The following is a 27675-nucleotide window of genomic DNA, read 5'->3' as shown; positions in this document are numbered from 1 at the left end:
TCTAATTGTGCGCTCGTGAAACCAAAACGCAGAAAAGGTCCTGACCAGGGGTGTCCCTCTTCGGCGTCGCCGGGAAAGGCAGCGGCGCTGACGAGAGCTGGCCCCCGGCCTCTTCCCCCTCCCCGGCCATTTCATCACGTTCGCCACGGGCTGGGAACGCACGCCCCTCCGGTCACCGCCCGGGACTCCTGTCTGGGTGCCTCCCGGACAAACAGCTCTTCCTCCGCCCCGGAAGAAAAGGCTTGTTTTGCAAAGGGCGGTGGCAGCCACCGACGTTACCGGGCTGCGGAGCCCGACCCCTGCCCGCCCAGAAGTGCGGTCTGCTGGAGGCGACCGGGGAGCCGCCGCAAGGTCCCCGCGGGGCCGCGCCGAGGGCGGTGGCGCGGAGGGCGCTAGGGGGCGAGAGGCGGGCGCGGGCGAGCACCAATCACAGCACGGCCCCGCCCTATAAATACGCCGCGCCGGGGCCGCCGGCGTCTTCCTGCTCAGTCAGGTTCTGGTAGTTTGCTCGTTGCTCTCACCATGTCCGAGACAGCGCCTGCCGCTCCGGCCACCTCCGCTCCCCCCGAGAAGCCCGCGGCTGTCGGCAAGAAAGCCAAGAAGCCGGCTAAGGCAGCGGCCACCGCCAAGAAGTCCGTGGGCCCCTCGGTGTCGGAGCTGCTCGTGCAGGCGGTGTCCTCTTCAAAGGAGCGCAGCGGCGTGTCCCTGGCGGCGCTCAAGAAGGCGCTGGCGGCCGCCGGCTACGACGTGGAGAAGAACAACAGCCGCATCAAGCTGGGCCTCAAGAGCCTGGTGAGCAAGGGCACCCTGGTGCAGACCAAGGGCACCGGCGCCTCGGGCTCCTTCAAGCTCAACAAGAAGGCCGCCTCCGGAGAGGCCAAGGCCAACCCACCAAAAGTGGCGAAAGCCAAGGTGACGGGCGCTTCTAAGAAACCTAAAAAGGTCACAGCGGCTACTAAAAAGGCGGTCAAGACTCCGAAAAAGGCCAAAAAGCCGGCTGTGGCCAAGAAGCCGTCCAAGAGTCCCAAGAAGCCCAAGAAAGTAGCCAAGAGCCCCGCCAAAGCCAAGGCTGTGAAGCCCAAAGCGGCCAAGGCGAAGGTGACCAAGCCAAAGACGGCTGCGAAGCCCAAAAAGGCCGCACCCAAGAAAAAGTAGAGTTGCAGTTGGAACTTGTTCCAGTAACCCAACGGCTCTTTTAAGAGCCACCAACATATTTCAGGGGAAAGAGCTTTAGTACGGCGTGTATCTCGGCTCCCACGTGGAGTTGCCACCCACTTGCGAGGACGGTTTTGGGCTAATCCTTACCCCACACCTAAATTTCTTAGAGACCTCCTGTATTCTCGCTGATGTGCCTAACCTTCCTAGGCGACACTTAAAGGTTTGGCAACCAGCGGCCTACTGTGCTTTCTCGCCTAGTTAACCGTGTGGGCAATACCTGGGGAGTTAATGGTCCCCGGCTGGGCTGTAATCCACACCTTTTCCTCCACGCGGCCCCAGCTGGAAGCGGTTGGGTTAACAGCCGAGCCCTGCGGTATTTGGGACAATAGTGTTTTAAGCGGCTTTTTATGGACTTGGGCTCCTCTGAGAAGTGCTCCTGGGGTAACCACTGAAACCGAATGCTTGGCTACAACCTCTGCAAATGCAGCGCGCCAGCTGATGTCCTTGGGCATGATGGTGACGAGCCTTGGTGTGGATGGCGCAGAGGTTGGTGTCCTCGAGGAGCCCCACTAGGTAGGCCCCGCACGCCTCGGGCAGCGCCTCGGGCCGGCGCCTTCGCGCGGGTCGGGTTGTGCACTGCCACAAGTATCTAGCGCTGGTCACGACAAAGTTTGGGAGACTAAGCCCCAAAGCCCCTTACCCGGCTTCTGTAGATATAGGAAACAAAACTGCCCTGATTGGGTAATATTTGCAAATCCACTCTGTACCTAAGAGCGTATTTTATCATCCCCAGGGTTTCCCATTCTGGTGGGGCTACCATGATAGGTAGGAAAGGACACTTTTGCAGAACTGTCTCTTTAGGCTTTTAAAATTTAATTCTAGGATGCAGATTTTAATCACGTCTTTCACCTCCAAGGAGAAAACAACATATGGTGAGCCAGGGTTACTAATCAGCTCAATTGGTTGTAAGGCCTTATTTTTTTACACACGTCCCTGCATACTCTTTGTTCCATTTTTCAGGTGATATTTTCCTCCTCTCTTGCTGGTCTCCCACTATCCGATGTCTGCCGTGCAGGCATTTCACATCTCTGCTCCACGCAGGCACATGGCTATTTAATGTTTTCTTTGAACTCAGTCATCTAGGAGCACCTATCATATACATGTACGATGGTTCATCTGGTTTTCAGTGAGAGCTAATTACAAAACGGTTGCTTTATACACATTCCTTCTTGAAACCTTTTGAAAATTCTTTCAAGTCAAATTCTATTTTTAATGTCCTTCACATGGAGTAACAAGCTATTCGTCCATTTCCTGTTGGTAAGCATTGACACTTGTTACATTTACGGTTGCTGACTGTGGTGCAGTGCAATGGAATTCCAGCACTGAAATTGCTAGATCAGAGTGCATTTTGTATTTCAGTTGGTGCTGACATGTCCTGAAAATAGTTCCCCCCACCCATTCTGGCCATCAAGGTGTGGTCTCAATTTTTGCCAGTCTAAATGGTGGAAGATTATTTCATATTGTCACTTTGATGGGCATGATCACGGTCATTTGTATATATCCTTTCTTTAGGTTTATTGGTCATTTGAATACACTTTTCAGAGAATGCAGGCTTATCCCTTTGCTAATTTTTTTCATTGGGCAGTTTGTCTTTCTTGTCCCATTGTGGTTTTTTTATATAGTAGTGAACTACTTATCACCTCTGTGGCAGATAGTTTTCTACTTTTTGGCATTTTTTTTTTTTTTTTACTATATTTTGTTTATGGTAAATTTTCCATTTAAATATATTATAGATATCTATATAAAATTCCAAATATTAAATGTTAGAAACTTATAAAGCTTCTAGATTTCCATTCTTGGTTAAGAAACTGAACAGCCTAGGTTTTCCTCTCAAAATTGCTTCCTAAAATTATTTTAGTCTCTAACCCATCTAAAACTTTATGTACTTTTATAGAATCCAAGTTTATATTCTCCCAGATAGACGGCCTGTTGTTCTAACACAATTTATTAAATAATCCATCCCCTCCTCCCACTGTATATCCTCTGTTATTAAAGTCTCAAATGGAATTTCTTCTTTTCTACTGATCTCTCTGTATAAGTCATGTTTCCTTATTAACTTATATGCTTGTTTCTACTGTGAATGGAAGGCCCTCGTTTCCTTTTTTTAGGACTCAATTGCTAGGAAGGAGGAAATGTATTGATCTATTGTATCCAGTGAATTTACCAATTTCTATATTCCCGCTTCTTGCTACTTTTTAGAATAAAGCCCCTTGAGTTTTTCCTAGTCATCACCAAAATAACTTTTATTGGTTTTCTATCTTCCTTGATGTGAATACCAAGCATTTTATTTCCCTTTTGTACTGCATTTGCTAAGAATTTCCAAAGTAAATAATTTAGTAGGAATTCCTCTTTAGTTTTTAGTTTTAAGCTATTGTTTGTCCTTTGGGATATTTGTTAATTTTTGGCATCTTCATTATTTTAAATACCTTCAAAGTTTGCTGTTTGAAAATTTTTCAATAGCTTTTAGGTTTTAATTATATTGATATATAATTTTCTTCAAACTCAATGTGACTGAAAGAATGAACTAGAAAAAGATGTGTGTTTTTCTAAGGTGGTCGAATAGGAGAGAAGCAAGTGAGCTGAGGTAGAGCTAGAGGAGGGCAAGTCAAATTGATGAAGTTTAGAATGTAAGGGAGGTCTGGAGCCTGGAGCCGACGACCACGAAAGAATTAAGACGTCTCTTGTGCAAAAAGGTGATTTTATTAAAGTGCGGGGACAGGCCCGTGGGCAGAAAGAGCTGCTGCCTTGTACCTCAAGGAGTGGTGATTATATATTGGGGAGTTGGGGAGGTGAGGACAAAGGGGGTGTTCAGAAGGGCTGACACGGTAAAAACTTTCAGGATATTGGAGGCCTGGTTATTGTCAAGCCAAGCGGTGTTTTGTTTGTTTTCTCTAATGAGGTACCAGTTGGGAGCTTCCTGGTGGAATGCCACATTTCTGCTGTTACATGTCCTTGTCAGTGAGCTTTCGGTTTAGAAGAAATTCAGCTTGATTGACATTTCCTTTCACCTCCGTCTCCTTCCATTTTAGGGAGGGGAGGGCAATGTTAGGGCTTCAGGAACTGAGCTCTGGGTCTCTGGAAGTTAGGCTGTTGGTAAGAAAGCCTCTTTCTTGTAAATCACTAGGACATTTTTAAGCAGAAGGAGTCTCAGGTCTTGCAAGATTGTGATCTCTACAAGTTAGCTATTGGTTTTTCCTTTAGGGCAGCCAGGAGGGCCTGAGGACTGTCACAGATGTCACAAAGGTGGGGGAAGGGAGTAGGGTGCCAGCTTCTGCTTTGTCCTTAGCCAGCCTTTTGCTCCCCCATCAAAATTCTGAGTCCCTGAGATTACCAGCTGGATGCGGTGTTAGCAACTGGATTCAAATGCTGCTGATTGACTGAACGGAGGATAGGCCTGAGACTAGTTAAGTAATTATGTAGATCAGTAAGTAGATCAGTAGTATGGAGGTGACTGCTAGCTTTGAGAATAGTTTTGGGGAGGATGGAATTGAATTCAGCTAGAAGTATAAATTTGGGAATCATTGGTATATGGATGGCAAGTAAAGCCATGAACCTAGGTGAGGTCAGCAAGAGGAGACCTTGGTAGAGAAAGGTATAAAGGGGAAAATATTGTCCTGAGGCATTAAACATCAAGGGCAGAGGATAGCTAGTCCTGACCATTTATCACTGATAAAACTGAGCGACTATTCTCTGTGCTTCCATTTGCTAATGTAAAAGTTGCATTAGAGCAGTGATTTTCATGGACTGTCAGGAAGAGATGAGAACATCTTAGAGCGTGCCAACCTGTAAAGGTAGATAAGGCTTCCTGGGATTTAGGTTGGGGGCCCTTACGTCGTTAGGCATAAGTATGTTTGCGCTGGGTCATGAAGAAGACTGTGTATCTTATTGGGGTCACAAATCTGAAAACTAGTGTTAAGATGCTCCTTTATGGTTTTTTCACAATCCCAAGAATCTGCTGTTTTGATGTTCTGACCACAGAATCAGATCTAACATCTGTATAAGAGAGTAGAGAGACTTGAAATCCATCTCCTTGTCCCAGGTCTTCCAGAAACAGATGGGTAAGAGGTGACATATAAATTCTATTATTTACTAATTGATTGCATTGTTCTTGCCTGTGGGGACTTTTGAAAGGAAAGAAAAGAGATGCGCAAAGCACAGGAGTTACAGGATTCCAGGACTGATGGGTGATCAGTGCAGGCCCTTTAAAGTACTGAGGACAAATCATGACCTTGGCTCTGTATAAGTCCTACATTTGCTCACAAATGGGAAAAAGAGCAGAGGGGAAATCTCGCATCTGGATGCTGCAGGTTGTGCGTGCTATGTGCCCAAAGGAAAAGGAGGAACGTTGGGGGGCGGGGGGTGAGTTTGTTCTATTCTTTACACTATGACTTATTCTTCAGATCTTTGACAATGTGTACGTGCAAATCTAAGGGGTAAAATTACTCTGTGGACAAAAACAGAACTAGATTGGGCACTTGGGTGGCTCAGTGGGTTAAGCCTCTGCCTTTGGCTCAGGTCATGATTTTCAGGGTCCTGGGATCGAGCCCTGCATCAGGCTCTCTGCTCACTGGGAAGCCTGCTTCCCCTTCACTCTCTGCCTACTTGTGTTCTCTCTCTCTCTGTCAAATAAATAATCTTAAGAAAAAAAAAAATACAGAACTAGGTTAAACTACAAGTATTACCTACTACGTGGTGACCGAGTACAGTGCTGGCCCAGTAGCTCCCCCAGGATCCCATCGCGTGTGCGCCATTGTTGATCTCACCAGTTGCCTGCTGGACTTAAAATTTTATTTAGCAAAAACTACATGGTCATTTCCAAGGGTGTCTCAGAATGGGTTTCCAGGAGTGGGATTCCGGGGTAAACAGCAACACTGCAAGCTGCAGTTTACAGTAAAATCATCGTCACGGAATCTTAAATACAAATGCCTAAAGACAGAAATGTGAGTGGACTTCAACTCTAACTGGTCACCATCCATTTTATTTCATTTTAAAATAAATAGTTTGCTACAAAAATCAAAATTACGTGGAGAGATCCACACTGAGAAGTCCACTTCCACGTCACTGACCTTGGCCACCCAGTTCCCTTTCCAGTGTCTATGGAAACAGAAACAGAACATACTTTTCTTCCTTGTCTTCTCACAGGAGAACGCATACAAGTTCTCTACCGCTGTTCACCTAGCAGTCTGTCCTGGACCTGTGGCCATCTCCTCCCACAGGTACGTGATACACAATGTATAAAACAATAGTTCGCGTTGGTTTTGGAAGCTCCGTGTCTGTATCAGAGAGCTGAGCCCTTTGTATCAGGCGTTTTCTCAGATAGTCCTTTGTCTTTTAACTTTGATAAATGTTGCTACCCGGCCTTATCTTTCAGTAATTGAATGTGTCAATATTTTCTTTCACAGCTTTTGGATTTTGAGCAATATATTAAGAAGGGTCTTTGCCACTTCAAGAATCAAAGGCATTCACCTCTATTCTCATCTGGGTTTTTGTTCTGTTCTTTTTAACATGTCAATCTTTGATCTATTTGGAGTTTATCCTGGTATATATGGTGTTTTACAAACGGCTATCCCATCGTCTCACACTAATGAAGTCCGTCTTTATTCCCAGTGATGAGAAAGGCTATCGGTGGGGCTTTTGGGGGGCTCAGTCGGTGGAGCGTCCAACTCTTGATTTCAGACCGGGTCTTCATCTCAGGGTCATGAGTTCAGGCCCCACCTTTGACTCTGCACTGGGTGTGGAACCTATTAAATAAAATACTGTCTTTATGGCATACAAAATTCCTGTGTTGTTGACTTCTGGACTTCCTGTTGTGCATCAGTCCCTCTGTCCAAGCAGTGGCACCACACTGTGTTAACTGAGGACTGACAATCCTTCCCAAAAGAGGGCAAAGATCACCCACCCTTCCTGTCCTTAAGTTCCAATTTTAGGGCAATCATGACCATTCCAGCTTTTCAAAGAACTGTGGAATGCTTAGAGCTAGACAAGCTTCGGAGGTGCGTTAGCGTCTGTTTCCGTGCGGGCAAGCCGCAAGGAGCGCTGCGCTCTGACTTCAGGCCCCAGCAGCCCCACCAGCTAAGAAGGGCCCACCAGAGCTTCAGAGCCCTGTGCTTTCACCCAGCGTGTATGTCGGGCCACATTCAAGGTCAATGAGTGAAAGAAACTAGACTAAGTTTTATGATCTTAGAATCAGTGGGTGTTCTCTTTGAACCAATTTATCACTCTTTCCTCCAAACTCTTTACAGGGCACCGTCCCTTTCCACATGGGGAATCCTAACTACAGAGGAAACAGTTAAGGAGGCAGGTAAGGAATCCTCATTCTCGTGCGCTGAAGATGAAGGAGCTCTTGTAAGCAGCCACTCTCTTCCACACTCACATAGGGTTCGGTGTTTTTTAAAGGATCGCTCACGTATCTGCTAATTCTTCAGAGAGGGCACAGGGTCCAGGTGTGCATGTGTAGACCCTCTGCCCCTAGAGAACCCAGCACTGCCTGGCTGCTCTTAGGTAAAGCCAAGCGACGTGGGAAGTGACCCACAGATCCGCACTATCCCTTGTCCCACACAGAACGGGGACCACTGGAAATAGGATTCAGTTAATGGGGGCAGCAGCTCCCCCCAAAATCTTGTGGGTTGATTTTATCCTTTTATTTATAAAGCTGCTAATATGCTACACACTCCATGGTTGTGCAGCAAATATTCATTCAGTATTTTGATACTGAGAGACGAAAACAGTGAGTAGCAGTTAAGCAGCTCCTGAACCTACCTAGAAAGCAAACTGGAGGTTTTAAAGTTCATTCTGGTGCTGAAAATTCTTCTCATGGAAAACAGTCCTTAGAAGATCCCAACCTTCTTTAAACTTTTTGAATCAGGAAACATAACCTACAAAGAGAAAATCGTAACAAAACGTGACAAAAGAGCACTGTAAAGCTCACTGAACAAGCAGAGTAAACGGCCCCGCAGCACACGCCGGTCAGAGCCCAGATCGTCCGCCGACTGCTACTCACCCCGCTCTGACACTCACCGCCCTCCGTCCTCCCTCAATGTCCGTCCTCCCGATGTCCGACAGTCATTCAGTTTAGCTGGTTTGGGATCTTAATTAAATGGAAATCAAACTACAAGCAATCTTTTGTGCCTGGTGTCTTTCTCGCAGAAAATCAGGTTTGGCAGATTCATCTGTGTATCATCTGTGTTGCTGTGCAGGGGTGTGACTCGTTTGTGTCCTATCAGCTTCCATTCTGTGACCATACCTCAGCTTAGGCGTCTGTTCCGCTGCCGACTGACATTTGTTTCTTTCTCAGGGATGACAGTGCCTCGAGCGCTCTTGCACGTGGTTCGGCGCCTGTGCGGACACGACGATGTTTACATTCCTAGAGTCAGAAATCACTGGGTCAAACCCTTACCTTTTCCAAAGTGGTTGTACCACTTCTCCCTGCTCTGAAATCAAAAACGAAAATGAAAGCCATAGTTATGAACATTTAGATGACCCTCCCACACCTAATACTGAGTCAAATTTAGATGAAAATCCCTGTTTCATATCCTGCTAGTTTTGGGTTTGTTTTTTAATTAAAATTGTTGGTCTTTTTCCAATGTTCTCCATCGTGGCAGATGCGTGGTTTTCCTCTGCATCTCTTGCCCATTTTTCTATCACACTGTGTGCCCCCAACAAAACCCCACGGCCTGGTGGCTTACACCGAAAGGTACTTTCTCACGGGTCTGGAGCCCCACCACTGATGTCCCGGGGCTGACCCGCTGTCCCAGCCCCCCAGAGGAGGAGCAGATCCTGTGTTGTCCAAAGCTCCCATTATGAATTATACTGTTGACTGTCCAGTGGCCGAGACCGCCAGGTAAACAAAGGCACTCTCCAAGGGCCTCTGGATCACGTCCCAGCAGCTAGGGGCAAAGGCCAGACCTCTCTTTGAGTAAGGTTAATACTACATACGCCTTCTAGAAATTGCTGACTTACAATGCCACACAGATGTCCAACACCCATCGTTCAGTCTTTCTCCAGATGCTGCACCCGCAGGCCCTCCCCTGTCCTCAGACGGTCCCTCCATCGCCTTAATTCTCCCCTGGACCCGTGGCAACAGCCTCCCAACTGGTCTTCCTATTTCTACCACCATCCTCTTAAGTCTGCTCCCGACACAGCGAGCAGGTGTTTTCTCGTGTCCCCTAACTCAAATCCTGCCATCAGCTTCCCTCCTCGTGCAGTAGAAAACCCAGTGTTCCTACAAGGTCTGAGGGCCAGGCCTTTCAAACATCTGTTTTTTTCATAATTCTACTCGGTAAGAACTACATGTCACAGCAAAGACACAAAAGCAAAACAAGTATTTCAATAAATAATACTTACCCTAACTTTACTTTTTCTGTGCTATTTTCTCTACATTCTGTTCTCTCGTAAAAAGGCGGCAGCAGCCCCTTAAACTGATTTCACAAATACTTAATGGGTTGCGCTCAGCAAACTACACTGCTCTGTACAGCCGGATGTCTTTGCACCCACACACGCCCCCAGCACCTCACACTGTCACCGTGACCGCGCCTCCAGGAGCAGCCTCGGGAGCACAGAGCTGCCTTGGGGCCTTCGCATGGATCATCCCGTCTACCTGGAATGGTTTGCCCAGAAAACACAAGAGCTCATTCCCTCACCCTCTTTCAGATTTTACTCCAATGTCCTCAGTGAGGCAGCTCCCTGTACCTCCTACGTCACTGTCCAGCCCCTCCGGATCCCCCAAGGCTGAAACAGCATCCATCCTCCCCGGAACTCATCAGACCTAAAAAGAGCCTTCAGTACCAGGCCCTGGAAAGACACCTGGCTCCTCAGGCCCTCCTGCCCCAGGACAGAGCTGGGGTTGGAAGACCACCAGAGGACAGCTACTTCCAGAACCCGACGCCCTGAGGGAGCACCTGCTGGCCAGCTGACCAGATGCAGGCGATGGGAACTGCCTGGGACTCCAGAGGGGGTGGTGAGGGGACACAAGGACTGGGGCTCGGACACCCACTCCAGCACGTCCTGGCCACGGATCTCTGACGGTCGGCTTCATGTCTCACCGGTCTGGAATTCTTGGCTGCCCACTGGAGTTTCAGAGCATCCCCATGTCACAGGACTAGATCGTCTACACAGAAGGAGGAGGACAAAGCCGCCGAGTGGGGGCGGCTCACGTCGCTCAGCAGGGCCAACTGCTAAGCTTTCAGGCATTATTGTGAGCTGCTTGTTTAAACTCAACGAATATTACAAATTAAATTAAATACATTTACAATTAAATAGCTTATATGAAAAACAAAATTAAGGGCACCTGGGTGGCTCGGTCAGTTAAATGTCTGCTTTCAGATGAGGTCCTGATCCTGGGGTCCGGGGATGGGCTCCATATCCGCTCCCTGCTCGGTGGGGAGCCTGCTTCTCCCTCTGCCTCTGCCTTTCCTTCCCACTCACACACTCTTTAAAAAAAAGAAGAAAAGTCAACAGATCCCCCACACCTCCTACTTACCTCACTACTATCCTCACCCACCGGGAGGCTCCAGCTCATGGAGTGGCGAGACTCCGTCGTGGGCTACTGGGCCTCGCTCTGCTACCGCCACCGCACTTCGCCCCGGCTAGTGTGACACCCACTGTGCGGGAACAGGTGCACTGCAGAAAAGGGCGAGCGCTACAGGTTAAAGGGGTTTTGTCTGTGTGTGTGTGGGTGGGGGGGTTCCTTGTTTGTCTTCTCAAGAGCTGACTATTAAGCATTTATGGATATGCCATTAGTTTCAGAGAATGTTCTCAGGAACTGCCAGAGTCACTCACCTGTTTTGTCAGGAGAAAATACAGACTATTCTAGCTGCCCCAATTCATTTTACAATATTCCTGATACTGGCTCTTTTAGAACTGGTTTCTTAAAATATGTATGGTTATGGACACTCATGAAGTTTTTGTTGTATTACTGAGTTGATTCTATCAGAATGTCCTAATTATGAAACCATGTGCATCATCACTTAGATTATCGTGTAATTTTAAAATAGTTATTAGAAATAAATGCTCCCCTCATGCTTAAGTTTTATTTATTATATAAAGGTATTACTTTACATGAGTATAAAAAATAAAAGAAGCAGAACCCCCCTTTTTTCCAAAATGCCTGTTTTTACTTCAATAGAACTAGTAATTAATCCGATGTCTCTGTTGGCTAGATGTGCTAAGCTAAATATGAAAAACTCCCAAGCAAATCCATTTCTTCCTTATATTTTACTGTTATCCAAAGAAAATATAATGGCCTCCTATGTCATAAATGTAATTTTTGCTTGTTAGCAAATGTGACACATTTAGGTTTCCACAGAGTGGAAGGTCGTGAGATACCACTTGGATTATTACATAACTCACAAAGGCAACAGCGAGGCTGACCACTCACATTTCAGCTGAACCCATAAAGCTTATTAAGCTGATGTTTCTGTCTTCCAGCTCCTAAAACAAACAAAACCCTCCCGGTGGTCCAGACACAACTCTCCTTGCCCTGCCTCCCATATTCCGGCAGGATGTAAGGATAAATAAATCTGATTCCACACTGGTGGAGCTCCTACCCGTGGCTTTGGGCTTCTCCATAAACAGGACAAAGGTCCTGTGGTCAAAGTAACATCTGGTCTAGTGGCCAGACAGACAGAACGAGTGGGAGGAGCCTGTCCCAGCCAATGTTAGGAATGGGGAGGACTGGCCGCAAACCCGGGCCACGGGGCCCGGAGCCACCTCAAGAAGCAAGAGGCCGGGAGGGAGTCCCCCAACCCCGCCCATCCCCACAGGCCCTGTGGGTGTGTGTCTGGCGAGGGGTGCGACCCTCAGCACCTGGGGCACCAGAGAAGAAGGAAGCAAGCCCAAGCCGATTGTGGCAAGGGTTGTCGGAAGGCGACAGTCTGGACAGGGAGCAGAAAGGGACAGGTTGGGGATGTCAAGCTCCATCCAACTCCGCTCCGAGGACTTCCAGTGAAGGCAGGTCTGGTGACCTCTGGGGACAGAGGTTCTTAAGCTGCTTTTACAGAAGACATTTCTGGAGAACTCGGCCCGTCGGCACCAGGCAACCCGCCCAAGGCACCGTGTCCCTCCAGCCCCGCTCCCCTTGCTCTAGGCTGAAGCCGTCCAGATGGTGACCGTGCACACAGCCTTGGCTGCGTCCCCAGAGCCTCTCATGTGCTGCGCCGTCTGAACGGAGGGTCCTGGGACTTGTCCCCCCAGACCTGACCACCTGCGAGACTCAAGTGGCACGAGTGAGCTTGGGAGCCCGGTCAGCGGACGTGAGCAGCCTTCAGGTCGGAACTGGCCCTTCTGCTCCGAACACCAAGAGCTACAAATCTTGGCTCGCGTCCCCTCCTGCTCCAGGGAGGCCAGCCCCGCAGGGCGGCATCCAGGAGTGGGGGCAAACACACAGCCGGGCTCCTTGATGACACAGAAACATGAGAACCTGGAAAGGCAGCTCGCTGCAAACTGCACGTCGGCGAACAAATGTTTCACTTCAGACCCCGTCACTCACCCTGTGAATGTGGCCCCTATGGTGACGGCGAGTCGAAGTCTCCGCCGAGGGAGGGACGCTCCCTCCGCCCAGGCCTCAGTCAGGACCGCAGCCCGGCCATGTCCACGGGGCTTCCCCGGCCGATGCGGCTGCACGTGCGAGGACCCGATCCGATGTGACTGTCTTACCCGCCTTCATGGCTTACTGTGCTCCCGTCTGTGTGCACATTTCCGTTTTCTGCTGTTTCTATTCTAGTTTGATAATATCAATAAAGGGATTTTTCTACTTCGAAACGAAGAGTACAGCCACTGTGGATATTTTGTTCAGAACGGACACAACACCTTCTAACTCCTAGTTCATCAGACAAGAAAATACGCTAAAATGACTCAATGCCCAGGTAGTTAACTGCAGCCAGTAAAAGCAGAGTAACATGTTGGTTAACTACAATTTACAGACACTGCTCATTTGTCTACTAACCACACAGTACAGTAATATTTATGTCTCTTTACACGTAACACAAACTTGTAGACGCCACCCCTGGTACAACTCTGTCCCGGGCTTAGGTTTTCCAGCTCCTCGTAATTAGGCTTCGTAGCCTAAGAAGTTCGCTTAGAATGCCGAATAGCATGAGAAAATCCGGGACATAAGCGGACAGAGAAGGGGAGAGAGGATGGGGTGGCAGTGGCAGGAAAGATATGGGAGAAGGCAAAACGACAGGTTAGGGAAGAGCCCCTAGATGACTTCTAGAGTCATCTAGAAGGTGACCTGTGGACGGGGAAGTGGAAGAGGGGTACCACACAACCAAGCTCACAGGAGACAGACGGCTGACCTCAACGTGGAGACCGCGTGAGTTGTAAGGCAACCGGGAATGGTAGGGACGAGGGCCAAGCAGGGAGCACACGAACACTCAAACCTTTTCCAAGCACCGTATGCAAGCACAGCGGTGTCCGTCCTGGGTACCAGCACCATACTCCTCTACACACCACCGAACAGACAAGTTCTCTATCCCTGGTAGAAGGCTTCAGCATTCAAGGTGTCAGACTAGTAAATTATTCATTCATTCAACAAATATTTACTGTGCATCTACTATGAACTAAGCACCAGGCTAGATACAAATATTTTAATCTCTATAAAACTTAATTTCCTCATCAATATGACAGAGATGTTAACCCCTGATTTACCCACCATCCACAGCCCAATCCTCTGTGCCTGTGGTAAGTAGAGCTTTTTCTCAATTTCCTTAAATAGCTCTGCCAGGCTCTGGTGGGTGCTGGCATGCCCCGAGGACCCTTCCTGACTCCAGGGCCCATCTCCCTCCGCTGCCCCCGCCCACAAGGCCTTCCTTCCCCTGTGGAGTCTCTCTGCTCCTGGCCCGCTCTGTTGTCCTGATCTGCTCTGCCTCACGCATCTGTATGGAATGAGCTTTTCCTTATTACCTACAACCAAGCTGAGAATCTAGAATCTCCCCAGAGCACACTGCGTGCTGAGAGAATCAAAGAAGCAGACTACAACTGGGACTGAAAGGAGGCTATTAGAGAAAACTTCTCTCCAGATCCAGTCGGGGCGCTGCCTGGGAGACATGGCTCCTTCCAACCCGTGGCTCGGCCGTCTTTAGGTTACGGCTCCCAACCCTGCCCTGCAGCTGGTCTCTAAACAAGAGTCTGAAGAGGAAAAGGGCGTGGAGTGCTCTGACGTGATCGCTGGTTATGGGCCAAGTTGGAAGGCACACGTCACTTTTGCTCACCCTCTACAAACCAGAACTCAGTCTCTCGGCCATACACTCTGACCAGTAAACCCTCCCAGGAGTCTGACCTCGAGTCCAGGGAAGAAGAGGAAAGAGACAGTAGTGAACACGTAATCATCTCTGACACAGATGCTCTGCTGACTATCACGGCGCCTGGCCCAGTTCCCCTTCCTGCCAGGCCCCGGGGGCCAGATCTCTCCCTGGACTGGGTCGGCAGTGCGTCATGAAGACAGTTCGTGAACGAATGCGGCACCGTCAGCATCAAACCAGCTGTTCAAATGACACGCAAGTCAAATGATTCTGATGGTTAGGAATCATGTCAGTGAAAGAAATGTAATACCTGACGTAATTTTTGTTATTACTCTGTAGACAAACTTCACTGCAGTCCCTCATACACAGTCAACTACAGAATCTAAAGTACACCTTGGTGAGGTCTGATAATTGTATGTTCCCATGTTACTCCCACTCTAACCATGACACAGAATATTCCCTTCACTCCAAAAAGTTCCCTTATGCTCCTCTGAAGTCAATTTAGTAAGACCCTGAATACAGTACGTCTGAATACAGACGTATTCAGGGATTCAGGGATTAGAAGGCTTACATCTGCCAAGACACCTGGGTGGCTCTGCCAGTTGAGTCCCCAACTCTTGCTTTTGGCTCGGGTCATGATTTCAGGGTCATGAGGTCACACCCCGCGGGCGTCAAGCTCGGGGCTGGGCATGGAGCCTGTTTACGATCCTCTCGCTCCAGCTCCCTCTGACCCTCGCTGGCTCACACTCTCTCTCCAAAAAATGTTTTTCTAATTTTTTCATTTATTTTCCTATTTTTCTCAATTCCTTTCAGGTATTGTCTGAAACCCACTGTTAGGTTTTTTGTTTTATCTTTTTCTTTCCTCTTTTCTTTTCTGGACAAAATGATTAAGATGTAAACACTCACCCCAAAGGAAAGAAGAACAGGAGGTAGCACTCAGTGCCACAGATTTAATCAGCAAGATGTCTGAACTAGAATTTAAAACGATTACAAGAGTACTAGCTGGGCTTGATATAGGTAATACGATGACACTAAATTCTTATCTTCAATAATTACTCTGAATGCAAACGGACTAAATGCTCCAATCAAAATACATAAGGTATCAGAATGGATTAAAAAACAAGACCCGGGGCGCCTGCGTGGCTCAGTGAGTTAAAGCCTCTGCCTTCAGCTCAGGTCATGATCTCAGGGTCCTGGGATCAAGCCCCATGTCAGGCTCTCTGCTCAGCAGGGAGCCTGCTTCCTCCTCTCTCTCTGCCTGCCTCTCTGCCTACTTGTGATCTCTCTCTCTCTGTCAAATACATAAATAAAATCCTTTAAAAAAAAAAAAAAAAGAATAACTATTTCTTCAAAACTGTTCCAAAAAATAAAAATGGAAGGAAAACTTCCAAATTCATTCTATGAGGCCAGCATTCTCTTGATTCCAAAACCACACAAGGACCCCACTAGAAAGGGGAATTACAGACAAACATCCCTGATGAACATGAATGCAAAAATTCTCCACAAGATTACTAAGTAATCAGATCCCACAGTATGTTAAAAGAATTATTCACCACACGTCGGATTTATTCCTGGACTGAAAGTGTCATTCAACATGCAAATCAAACATGACACACCGCATTAATAAAAGAAAGGGTAAGAGCTGTATAATCCTCTCAACAGATGCAGAAAAAGCATTTGACAAAATACACACTCTGTCTTGATAAAAACCCTCAACAAAGTAGGGATAGGGGGAACAGGACCTCAAAATAATAAGGCCATATACGAAAGACCCACAGCTAATATCATCCTCAATGGGAAAAAACTGAGAGCTTTTCCCCCGAGATCAAGAGTACAGCCGGGATGTCCACTCTCACCACGGTTGTTCAACATAGCACTGAAAGCTCTGGTGTCAGCAATCAGACAACAAAAATAAAAGGCATCCAAATAAGCAAAGAACAACTCAAACTTCCACTCTACGCAGATTACACAATACTCTATGTAGAAAACCTGAAAAATGCCACCAAAAAAATTGCTAGAACTGATAGAGGAATTCAGCAAAGTTGCAGGATATAAAATCAACATACAAAAGTCTATTTCGTTTCTATACACCAGCAACCAAGCAGCAGAAAGACAAATTCAAGGAACTGGTCCCCTTTACAACTGCACCAAAACCCGTAAGATACCTAGGAATAAACCTAACCAACGATGCAAAGAATCTGTACTCAGAAAACTATAGAACACTCATGAAAGAAACTGAGGAAGACACAAAGAAATAGAAAAACATTCCATGCTCAGGGACTGGAAGAACAAATATTGTTAAAATGTCTATGCTAGGGGCAGCTGGGTGGCTTAGCTGTCGGGCGTCTGCCTTCAGCTCGGGTTGTGATCCTGGGGTCCTGGGATCAAGCCCCACACTGGGCTCCCTGCTCCACAGGGAGCCTGCTTCTCCCTCTCCTACTTGTTTTCCCTCTCTTGCTGTGTCTCTCTTGGTCAAATAATAAATAAAATCTTTTAAAAAAATGTCTATGCTGGGTGCCTGGGTGGCTCAGTGGGTTAAGCCTCTGCCTTTGGCTCCCGTAATGATCTCAGGGTCCTGCTCAGCGGGGAGTCTGTTTCCCTCTTTCTCTCTGCCTGCCTCTGCCTGCTTGTGATCTCTGTCAAATAAATAAAGAAAATCTTAAAAAAAAAAAAAAAGTGTCTCTGCTACCTAAAGCAATCTATACATTCAATGCAATCCCTATCAAAATAACACCAGCATTTTTCACAGAGCTGGAACAATTTTATAATTTACACAGAACCAGAAAAGTTCCCAAAGAGCCAAAGTAATTTTGAAAAAGAAAACCAAAGCTGGAGGCATCACTGTTCTGAACTTTTTATTACAAAGTTGTATTACAAAGCTGTAATTATCAAGACAGTATGGTATTGGCACAAAAACAGACACATAGATCACTGGTACACAATAAAGAACCTAAATATGGAGTCTCAACTCTATGATCAACTAAACTTCATAAAAGCAGAAAAGAATAGCCAATGGAAAAAAAGACAGTCTCTTCAACAAATCATGCTGGGGAAATTGGACAGCCACATGCAGAAGAATGAAACTGAACCACTTTCTTGCACCATATGCAAAAATAAATTAAAAAGGGAAGAAAGACCTAAATGTGACAGAAATCTGTCAAAATCCTAGATGAGAACACAGGCAGCAACCTCTCTGACCTCAGCCACAATAAATTTTTGCTAGATACATCTCCAGAGGCAAGGAAAACAAAAGCAAAAATGAACTACTGGAATTCATCAGGATAAAAAGCGTTTGCACAGCAAAGGAAACAGTCAACAAAACTAAAAGGCAATCCACGGAACGGAAGAAGATATTTGCAAATGACATATCCGATAAAGGGCTAGTATTCAGAATCTATAAAGAACTTACCAAAATCAACACTCAGGAAGAAAATCCAATCAAGAAATGGGCAGAAGACATGAACAAACATTTCTCCAAAGAAGACATCCAAATGGCAACAGACACATGAAAAAACGTTCAACGTCACTCAGCACCAGGGAAATACAAATCAAAACCACAATGAGATACCACCTCACATGGGTCAGAATGGCTAAAATTAATAAGTCCAGAAACAACAGATGTTGGCGAGGATGTTGAGAAAGGGGAACCCTCCTACACTGTTGGTGGGAATGCAAGCTGGCACAGCCACTGTGGAAAACAGCGTGGAGGTTCCTCAAAAAGTTAAAAATAGAACTATCCTAGGGCACCTGGGTGCCTCAGCGGGTTAAGCCTCTGCCTTCAGCTCAGGTCATGATCTCAGGGTCCTGGGATTGAGCACCACGTTGGGCTCTCTGCTCAGCAGGGATCCTGCTTCTCCCTCACCCTCTCCCTCTGCCTGCCTCTCTGCCTACTTGTGATCTGTCAAACAGATAAATAAAATCTCTTTTAAAAAAAAAAGACTATCCTATGACCCAGTAACCGCACTACTGGATATTTGTCCAAAGGATACAAAAATAGGGATTTGAAGCAGCAATGTCCACAACAGCCAAAATATGGAAATAGCCCAGATGTCTGTCAACTGATGAATGGATAAAGAAGATGCGATGTGTATACACACACACACACACACACACACACACACACACAGGAGTATTATGCAGCCATCAAAAATGAAATCTTGCCATTAGTCCACAAGACTTTATTCATTATTTAAATCTTGGGGAAGTCTGTTAAAACCTTAGAAAGTTTTAAAGCACAGGCCTATATAGGATTAGGGATGTTAAAGACCTGATGGGGATGAAACTAGAGTATATTATGCTAAGTGAAATAAGTCAGAGAAAACAAATACCATATGATTTCACTGATCTGTGGAATTAAAAAAAAAAGAGATGAGCACAGAGAAAGGGAAGGAAAAATCAAATAGGATAAGAAGAGAGAGGGGCAAACTATACGAAACTCTTAACTATGGGAGAAAAAAAACTGAGGGCTGCCAGGAACAACTGCGGTTTGGGCGGGGAGGGGTTGGGGTAACTGGGTGACGGGCATCGAGGAGGACACCTGATGGAATGAGCACGGGGTGTCACATGCAACCGATGAATCACGAAACTCTACCCCCGAACTAGTAATACACTATATGCTAACTAACTTGAATTTAAATAAAAATTAAAAATTTTTTAAAAACTGTCATGATATCAATTCTCTCCAAATTGATATAATAGTTTTAATAAAATCCCAATGAAAAAAATACAGCAGGAGCTTTATTTGGGAAGGAGGCTCAAAACTGGCAATCTGATTCTAAATTTACATGAAATGTGAAGGGCTAGAGAGAGCCAAATCAATCTTCCAAAAAAGAAAAAAGCCCAAGGACTTATTACTATCTAATTTTAAGACTTCATTAAAAAGCTATAGTACCTGCTTCCTCCTCTCTCTCTGCCTTCCTCTCTGCCTACTTGTGATCTCTGTCTGTCAAATAAATAAATAAAATCTTAAAAAAAGAAGAAAAAAGCTATAGTAATCAAGGCTGTATGTCAGTATCTTCGGCCTCCAGAACGGCGGGATGAGGCGTTGGGATGGATCCAGAAGTTCCTCTGGAGTGTGATCCACTGCAGGAGCGTATGAGCCACTTGAGGAGCCAGATGGGTCCATCAGCGTTCCCAGGAAAGATACACACATGCTCTTGTCCCCAAATTAAAACAGGATCAGGGCCAGATCACTGATTTGTTAAAGGATCCTTCCACCACACTTAGGCATAATGTTTCCCGGGCAAAGACCTTTTGAATTTGAGGGTTCAGGTAGAGAGAAAAGTTGAATGCTTTGATTTGTTTACAAATGAGTATTTTCATATTTCTGTAAGTCACAGACATCTTAAGAAAAAGTTTCCTTAGTCTGGAAGAGCAAACATTAGAGAACCAGCCATGTTTCAAACAAGAGCCATAACACTATAATCTCTTAGTTCATTCAGTCCCATGTTACTAATTCTGGTTTAGTTTGAATGCAGCTTTAATTAGTTCTGGAAATTCTTATTCATTTCAGTTCTGATCTTAAAGATATTGAATACCTGTGCTGTCCTAAAAGTCTTTTATATGAACCTCCCAGAAATGAAACTCATTTTGCAAGACAATAAGGACAATTATAAATGACAAAAAACAAAAACAAACAAACAAAAAACTCAGAAATGAACATCTGATAGGAGAGTTCACTATGATAAGGCAACTCAGTTATTCTGTGCCACATAACAAGTCAATAGCCAGAACCAGAATGTTACATACCAAGCAAGCAAGCCTAATTAGTCCACAAGACTTTATTCATGATTTAAATCTTGGGGAAGTCTGTTAAAACCTTGGAAAGTTTTAAAGCACATGCCTACATAGGATTAGGGATGTTAAAGACCCGATTTTTCTAGGCAGGTGGAGAGAACAACTATTTGCATTTTCTTATCAAGACAAACCAACAACCACACAATACTTTTGGTCTTATTGAACAGAGAGAAGGCAAACTTTCAATCTTCTAACAATGTACTTTCAAATCCATTCATTTCAGTCTCAGTCCATCCTGACCACATCTAAAATTCCATTCCAAAGTTTTCCCTCCATAAACCTTCTACAACTTCCCTTTGCATTCAGATTTTGTCCCAAGCCATTTCTTCCCAATCAACCATCTCATTTCGGACAAAATTACCTTCTTCTACCTTTAACAAAAATGCATTCCCATTTCTTATCTTTCTTACTTATCTCCCACTTTTCCACATTCAGAGTGGTTTCCCTTATTTCCATCAGTCATAGTTAGTGTCAGCAGAATTTTTCATTCTTTAGAAACCTTCATCTCCAGTTAAGACTAAGGAGTAACCAATGGCAAACTGTTATACCAGAATTCTTTAGATGGCAAATTTGTGAATCAGTTAAGCACAAAGCATGTTACCAACAGATTTAAATATCCTTAGTTCTTTGCAGTAAGCCAAAAGCACAAACCTATGCCCAGTTAACAGTGATTTAGCACTCTCTCCCATTTGGAAAAGACTTAGATGTCCAACAAATTTAATTCCATTTATCATCCAAGCAAAACTTTAAACTTTCAGGTTACCAAAGACTTTGAAAGCTATCTTAACAATTACCCAAGAAAACTCTGAGACAATTAATTAACCATCAGTTTAGTCATCTTTTGGTTAACAAATTCCAAGAAGGATAATATGAGCTTTTTTGACCTTCAGTAAACCTCAATAGAATAAGCTTTACATTTAGTGCTGATAACTTTAAAGACGTGTCTAGCTTGGGGCTCCTGGGAGGCTCAGTGGGTTAAAGCCTCTGCCTTTGGTTCAGGTCATGATCCCAGGGTCCTGGGATCCAGCCCCGCATCAGGCACTCTGCTCAGTGCGGAGCCTGCTTCCTCCTCTCTCTCTGCCATCTGTCAAGTAAATAAATAAGTAAATAAATAAATAATAAAGATGTGTATATCTTAATTGCCAACAAACCTAACTTAGTTCAAATACAGATTTATGTTCCACTTGGGCCCACCCCATTTTCAATTTTTACCTGAAACCCTGGTGGGGAAATCTGGAGTGGGGGGGTGTTAGGTCCAAAGGGTGCTCTTCTTGTTCCTTGACAAACTGTGGTTAGTCTTCCTTGGGACAGAGACTTTAAGGAATATTCCTAAGCAGTTGCCAAAACTCCCTTTGTTTCAGGGAAATCCCCTGTCTTCTCTGGCCCCACACGGACTACCTAACCCCTCTCCCCTCACTGGTGGGAAAACATGGTGTCTGCTCCTCTGCTGGAGCTGATGAGCTCTAAAACCCCAGAAACCCTTTCTCTTCCTTATGGTCCCAAACTGTCTCATCTACGTCCCCCTTCTCGTTTCTGCACCAACTTGGGTGTGGCCTACATAGTACCCAGAAACAGATCCAAACATCTACAGTCAATTAATTGTGAGAAATATGCCAAAACTAGCTGGTCAAAAGGGAAAGGGCAATCTTTTCAAAAAATGGTTCTCCAACAACTAGATATCCTCCATAGGGGAAAAAAAACTTCACACAAAGCCTTAAACAAAAATTAACTCCAAATGGGTCACAGGTTTGAATATAAGAACTGAAATCACAGAAAATCTTCAATACCTCAGGACAAGCAAAGATTTATTAAAAAAAAAAAAAAAAACACCCCAAAACTGTAAGTGATAAAACAACAAATTAGCTCACCAAAAGTAATAAGGTCTGTCCTTCAAAAAACAGATACAACAATGAAAAGAGAAACTACAGATATTTATAATACATATATCTGACAGGTGACTTGTATCCAGCAAATATAAAGAACTTTGCAACTCAATAATAAGACAAGCAAAAAAAAAGTCTAAGTTTTCAACAGACATGTCATAAAAGATGTAAAAATGGCAAAGTACATGAAAAGATGCTAAACATTATTAGTTATTACAGAAGTGCAAATCAAAACCACAATGAGTTACCACTTCACACCTAATAAAATACCTAAAATTAAAAGTGCTGATCTGGTGTCAGCAAGGGTCTGGAGGAACCAGTCCTCTCATACACTGTGGAAGGAAGTGGACAATGTTATAACCACGCTGGAAAAAGAGTTTGGCTGTTTCCCATAAAATTAGACAAATACTTATACAGCCCAGCAATTCCAACCAAGAGAAATGAAAACATGTCTACACCATGACTTGTATACAAATGTCTTTTTCAGTGTTTTTCACAATGCCATAAATCAGAAACAACCCAAAAGTCCATCAACAGGTGAATGGATAAAAAAAAGTAATGTAACCATTTAACGAAAGAGAACAATAAAAGGAACAAAGCGGGACACATGCAATGACAAGGATGAAGCTCAAAAACATTTTGAGAAAAATAAACCGGATACAAGAATATGTGATATAAATCCCATTCATATGAAATCCAAGGAATGGGGAAACTAAGGTATAATAACAGCAGATCAGTGGTGGGCGAGGGTCGAGGTCTGGGTCTGGGGGACTGTGTCCAAAGGGGCACAGGGAAGCTATCCAGGTTGAGGGAAATGTGCTGTATCTTGATTATGGTGGTAACTACATGGATATATAAAATTTATTATATCATACAATGAATACAAGTGCATTGTGTTGGATATAAATTATTCCTCAAAGCTGATTTTTTTTTAAGGATTTATTTATTTATTTGACAGAGAGAGATTACAAGTAGGCAGAGAGGCAGGCAGAGAGAGAGAGGAGGAAGCAGGCTCCCTGCTGAGCAGAGAGCCGGATGCTGAACTCGATCCCAGGACCCTGAGATCATGACCTGAGCCGAAGGCAGCGGCTTAACCCACTGAGCCACCCAGGCGCCCTCAAAGCTGATTTTTTATTAAGTATATTATTGGCTGGAATGGGGACAGGTGATAATTACTATCAGGATAAGTATAGTAAAAACAGAAAAATACTATAATCAACTCATAAATATATATGAAATTAAAGAGGAGAAATAATGGGGTGATTAATTAAAATTAAAAACAACCTCTAAATTTTATTTTAGTCTACAGTTTTAAAAGCTGCCCTTCCTGACAGAGGCCATTCCAACCTTCCATATTTCATCATTTTGGTTGTTTCAAAAGGTCCTGGCTTTGAGATAAACTCACTATCTAAACATATTATATGTTAAGCCTTAGCGACACTTTACTTTCTAAAGAAGATACTGATTTAAACAAACAAAACTGAAAACATCAACACTTAATGATAAGATTCCACATACTAGAACAAGTGAATGGGAAGATCTGGAGATGAGGATTCTCCCTTCACCCCCTTCCTCTACCCACCAAACACACACACACACACACACACACACGCACACGCACACACACAAACAGCTCCTGCTAAGTAGGGGGACGACTGGGGTATAAGCATTCCACCAGCCAAAGGCCCCTGGCCACGTCACAGAGTATGTCCAATCTCTGACATGCCACTTCGGCCTTCCCTATTGATGGCATGGTTATGGGGATCAGACGGGTCTTTTGTTGGCAGAACTATTTTATTTCAGCAACAGAGGAGAGCCCTGCTTCAGAAGAGGAAATCAGTACAATAAAAGAGAAAGCCTAGAAACAGTGCCAACACAGAACATACAGAAGCAGCAATACTAAAAGTGGGGGGGGGGGGGGGGGGGAAGGCTGACCACTCAGATTGAGCGACTGGCTTTCATACAGAATCTAAAGAAAATTATAGTTCTACCCCTCACAAAAAGTTCCAGAGCTAGCAAAGACACAGACTAGAAAACAAAATCTTTTAAAATTTTAGAAGAAAATAAGGAGGATATTTATGACCTCAGAGAAGGGCAGAAGTCCTTAAAATCAGATACAAAGCCAAAAACTTTTAAGAAATATAGTATTCAACTTGAACAATCCAAAATTAACACTATCTAACAAGATTCATTCTAATCACAATTAAGGGACAAACAATATACTTGTAGACACTATCTGTTACATCACTAAGAATCAGAACCCAAAATTCACACAAACCTTTTAAATATCAATCAGTAAAGAAAAACAACCCAGAAGAATACCGAACAGACAACTAGCAGAAGAGGACACGACAAAATGACCAATAACTTGCAAAAAGCAAGGAAATGCAAATTCAAACAACAGTGAGATACCATTTCAAACTCTTGGGGCAGGAACATAAGAAAAAAAATAAAAAGGATGTCAACCTGGCAGTCTGGAGTCCCATTAAAGTGTGCATCCCCTAACAGTCACCAATTTTCTCTCTTGGTATACACCCTGGAAAAATTCTTGTACATACGCACACAGATCTGAACTACAATGTAAGGTGCGGCACTATTTGCAAGAGAGGAAAAAAAAAACATATATAATATAATCAAGAATATATAATCAATATATAATCAAGAGCTCGAGACTGGCATGGGTAGATCCAGGGATGGAACATGAAAACGAACAGAGCAGGTCCACGGGGAAAGAACAGATCGTTTGTAGTTGGTGCCCTGAAAACTAGCTCACTGAATGATGAAAATTAAACTTGATCCCAACCCTCTCCATTGCCTGCAAAGGTGGAATCTAAATGAATTAAATGCCTAAGAGCATAAGGTAAACTCCAAAGCTTGTAAATACACAAATAAGTCAATAAAAGAGAACTTCAAGTAAATCCTATAGGCACAAGTCATAATTAAACTAACAATTTTGATTATGTTAGAATTAAGGTTTGCTGTTCAATTAAGGATCTATGACAAAGTTACCTCATTTGTGAGGAGATACTTTAAATATCAAAAACCCACAAAAATTAATAGGTAAACTATATAAACATCTGAAAAAGCAACAAAAAATGTAACTGACTCAGTAGAAAAATCAACAAAGGGTATCATCGGGCAGTAGGCAGAAAACTGCAATGCTAATAATCATTTAAAGAGATGTACAACTCAGTTCCCGAAATGGACAAATAAAACAGTGAGAGGTCACTTTACTCCCTATTTGCCTGGCATAAATTAGAAAGCTAGATAAAAGCAAGCACAGGCAAGTTCATAAGACATAAACACTGGGACATGGGGGAAAAAAAACAAAAACAAAAACAAAACCAAAAAACCCCTCTCAGGCACTGATGCAGGATTCTACATGCTGAAGTCACTAGGCGGGGCATCTGGTACCACTTAGTAACTACTGGAATTTGGGAGTCTTTCACTGAGAGGGTGAAAAAGTATGCACACTGTGGAGGGGTGCGCTGCTCTCGTTGGGTTCCAGCTGAGTCAGAAACACAGCAGCGAAGAAGGGTCTTGGAGACCGCAGCAGATCACAGCCTCAGAGCCGGCCAGCTCTCCACCAATACCCCCGGATGTTCACCATCAGGAACAAAGGCATTAATTACGGCTTGTATCCACACAGATAACAAAAACCAATATCCCGCGGGGGAAAAAGCAAGTGACAAAAGGCTAGACACAAATGGGCAGGGCAGCAAGACAGCCCCTGACGTCCGTCCTTAAAAATCCATTTAAACGACACCGTACTGCATCTAGTATTTTGAAAAGTAACTTTTAATATTTTTAATCAAAACGGGTTCTGGGAGACGACACCCCACCTTCAGAAGCACTGCTGACTCTCAGAGGGATAAGCGGGGAGTTCTTCCTCCAGTTTGTCCCCTTGGATTTCTCCCACCACAATTTGGAGCAAACACAGTCAGATGTGAACGTTTAAAGATCTGGGAGTTGGATATGCAGGCTTCCATTACTTTTTTCTTTCTTTCTTTCTTTTTTTCCCCCTTTGAAGCCTCTGAGGAAAGCCCAGCGGCTACACCACAAGCACGAGGCCGGGAGGGTCGGCGGTTCCCGGACCACCCACTCCGCGGGGGTCTCTACGCGACTCACCTCTTTCCTGCCGACTCAGACGAGGGGTTTCCATCTTTATCCCCTGACGAGTCCACCACGACCAGCCCCTTTGCCAGGGCTCCCCACCTTAGAAACGAGAAAAACCTCGGCGGGGAGCAGCCGGGCTCCCCAGCGTTCCGACCTGCCAGGTGGGAGGACGCCGGGTCTGAGCGAAAGCACCACGCAATCGATCCCAGACGCCGGCACACGAGCCGCGGCGAAGGCGCATGCGCAGCTTTTGAAGGCCGGAGGGGGCGGAGCCGGTGCTGCGGGGCGGGGGCGGGGCCGGAGCTGGGAGCGGACCTCCTGCGGCAGGAGGCGCCAGGACCTTTCCCGACGACCTGGCTGGGCTTGGAGGGGCGGGGGAGCTCGGTGGATGCTGACGCCTGATCCGGTCTCGCGAGGTCTCCCCCCACCCATCACCCCTACTCGGGTCGGTGGTGGAGTCTGCGCAGAGGACCCCTGGCGTGGAAGCGGGGAGCCCCACGGCCCTGCCGCCGCTGGGGCACACACCCTTCGGAGATTTGCCTGCCGCCCAGGACCGAGTGGAGAGGCTCCCGTGAGGGTGGGACCTTGAAGGCCCTCAGGACCCGCCTCAGGAGAGAAGGGGGTGCCCCGTCCTCCTTGAGGCTCATGGGGTAAGGGGACCTGGGTAAGGCCAAAGAAGTGACACCTCTGGGGGAGAGGTCCCTTTAGTGTCACTGCCGAAGTTCAAGATGTCAACTCTGTGCCTGGGCTCCCCTTGCTCACATCCCCTTTTAATTTGCCTGGGGGCAGGCCAGCTTTGGTGTATTCCTCAAAAGCTCTCCAGATAACCACAGTGGGCTGCAAAAGTTAAAAACCACCTGATCTGGGCCAAGTCCCACACAGTAGTGAATGTTTATTCATTGTCATCACTGAAATCGGGTTAATATTTTTCTGGAGGGTTGGAGGCCCAGAGAAGGGATTGAGTTACCCAGGATCCCACAAAGATTATGCGATGGCGGCCCAAGAAGTCCTCTTCAGCAGGTCATGTCAGAGAAAGTGCTTTGCAATTGTCACATCGATTAACAGAAGAGGCCCATTTATTGTGTTACATACCTGTTGCTTTGTACCTGATTATTGCTCCAGCATTACCCTTGAGGGAACAGAACCCTGAAGGCTGGTGTCACCCACTTGTAAATCAAATCAGAAATCAGACATAGATCTGGCTGTACCATAGAAAGATGAGCATTTAAACCTCACTTACTGTCTTTAATGGATCCAGGTGTCCAAGAAACTAAAGCAGGCTCTTAGGATGGGCACCAAGATGCAAAAGGAAGAAAAAAAAACAAAACAGTCCCTTCCTCAGAGAGATTAGGCATTGGAAAAAAGAGACACAGAGAGTCAGATGGCTGAGCTGCAGGGCGGACGGGAAGGAAATGAGCTCTGAA

The 27675-nt window shown here is 45.3% G+C and overlaps 1 protein-coding gene and 1 long non-coding RNA gene across 8 annotated transcripts; one reads left to right on the top strand and one right to left on the bottom strand.

Moving 5' to 3' along the window:
- Nucleotides 1-366: 366 nt before the first annotated feature.
- H1-1 (H1.1 linker histone, cluster member) lies at nucleotides 367-10506 on the top strand. 3 transcript variants are annotated; one of them, XM_059179529.1, is made up of 4 exons: nucleotides 367-1704; nucleotides 6361-6434; nucleotides 7461-7519; nucleotides 8513-10506. In XM_059179529.1, the coding sequence occupies exon 1, from the start codon at nucleotides 523-525 to the stop codon at nucleotides 1153-1155; it is 633 nt and encodes a 210-aa protein (XP_059035512.1). In that variant the 5' UTR covers nucleotides 367-522; the 3' UTR covers nucleotides 1156-1704; nucleotides 6361-6434; nucleotides 7461-7519; nucleotides 8513-10506. The 3 variants fall into 3 exon arrangements, with proteins under 3 accessions (XP_059035512.1, XP_059035510.1, XP_059035511.1); XM_059179527.1 differs by lacking the exon at nucleotides 8513-10506 and adding an exon at nucleotides 8084-8221; XM_059179528.1 differs by lacking the exon at nucleotides 8513-10506 and adding an exon at nucleotides 8084-8221 and having other exon boundaries at nucleotides 367-1731.
- LOC131834840 (uncharacterized) lies at nucleotides 5990-26488 on the bottom strand. 5 transcript variants are annotated; one of them, XR_009354970.1, is made up of 5 exons: nucleotides 26264-26488; nucleotides 10505-10646; nucleotides 8219-8581; nucleotides 7978-8093; nucleotides 5990-6959 (listed from the first exon to the last, which is right to left on the bottom strand). It is a non-coding gene; the product is annotated as an uncharacterized LOC131834840 (long non-coding RNA). The 5 variants fall into 5 exon arrangements; XR_009354969.1 differs by having other exon boundaries at nucleotides 8236-8581; XR_009354968.1 differs by having other exon boundaries at nucleotides 7978-8581.
- Nucleotides 26489-27675: the final 1187 nt, after the last annotated feature.

The sequence above is a fragment of the Mustela lutreola genome, chromosome 6 (genome assembly GCF_030435805.1).
Source record: "Mustela lutreola isolate mMusLut2 chromosome 6, mMusLut2.pri, whole genome shotgun sequence".
Lineage (NCBI taxonomy): Eukaryota > Metazoa > Chordata > Mammalia > Carnivora > Mustelidae > Mustela > Mustela lutreola.
Note: the sequence above shows the minus strand (reverse complement) of the source record. Positions and strands in the feature narration are given on the sequence as shown.

Excerpts from the sequence above, each read along its gene's own strand:
- H1-1 (XM_059179529.1), top strand. The coding sequence starts at position 523 with ATGTCCGAGACAGCGCCTGCCGCTCCGGCCACCTCCGCTCCCCCCGAG.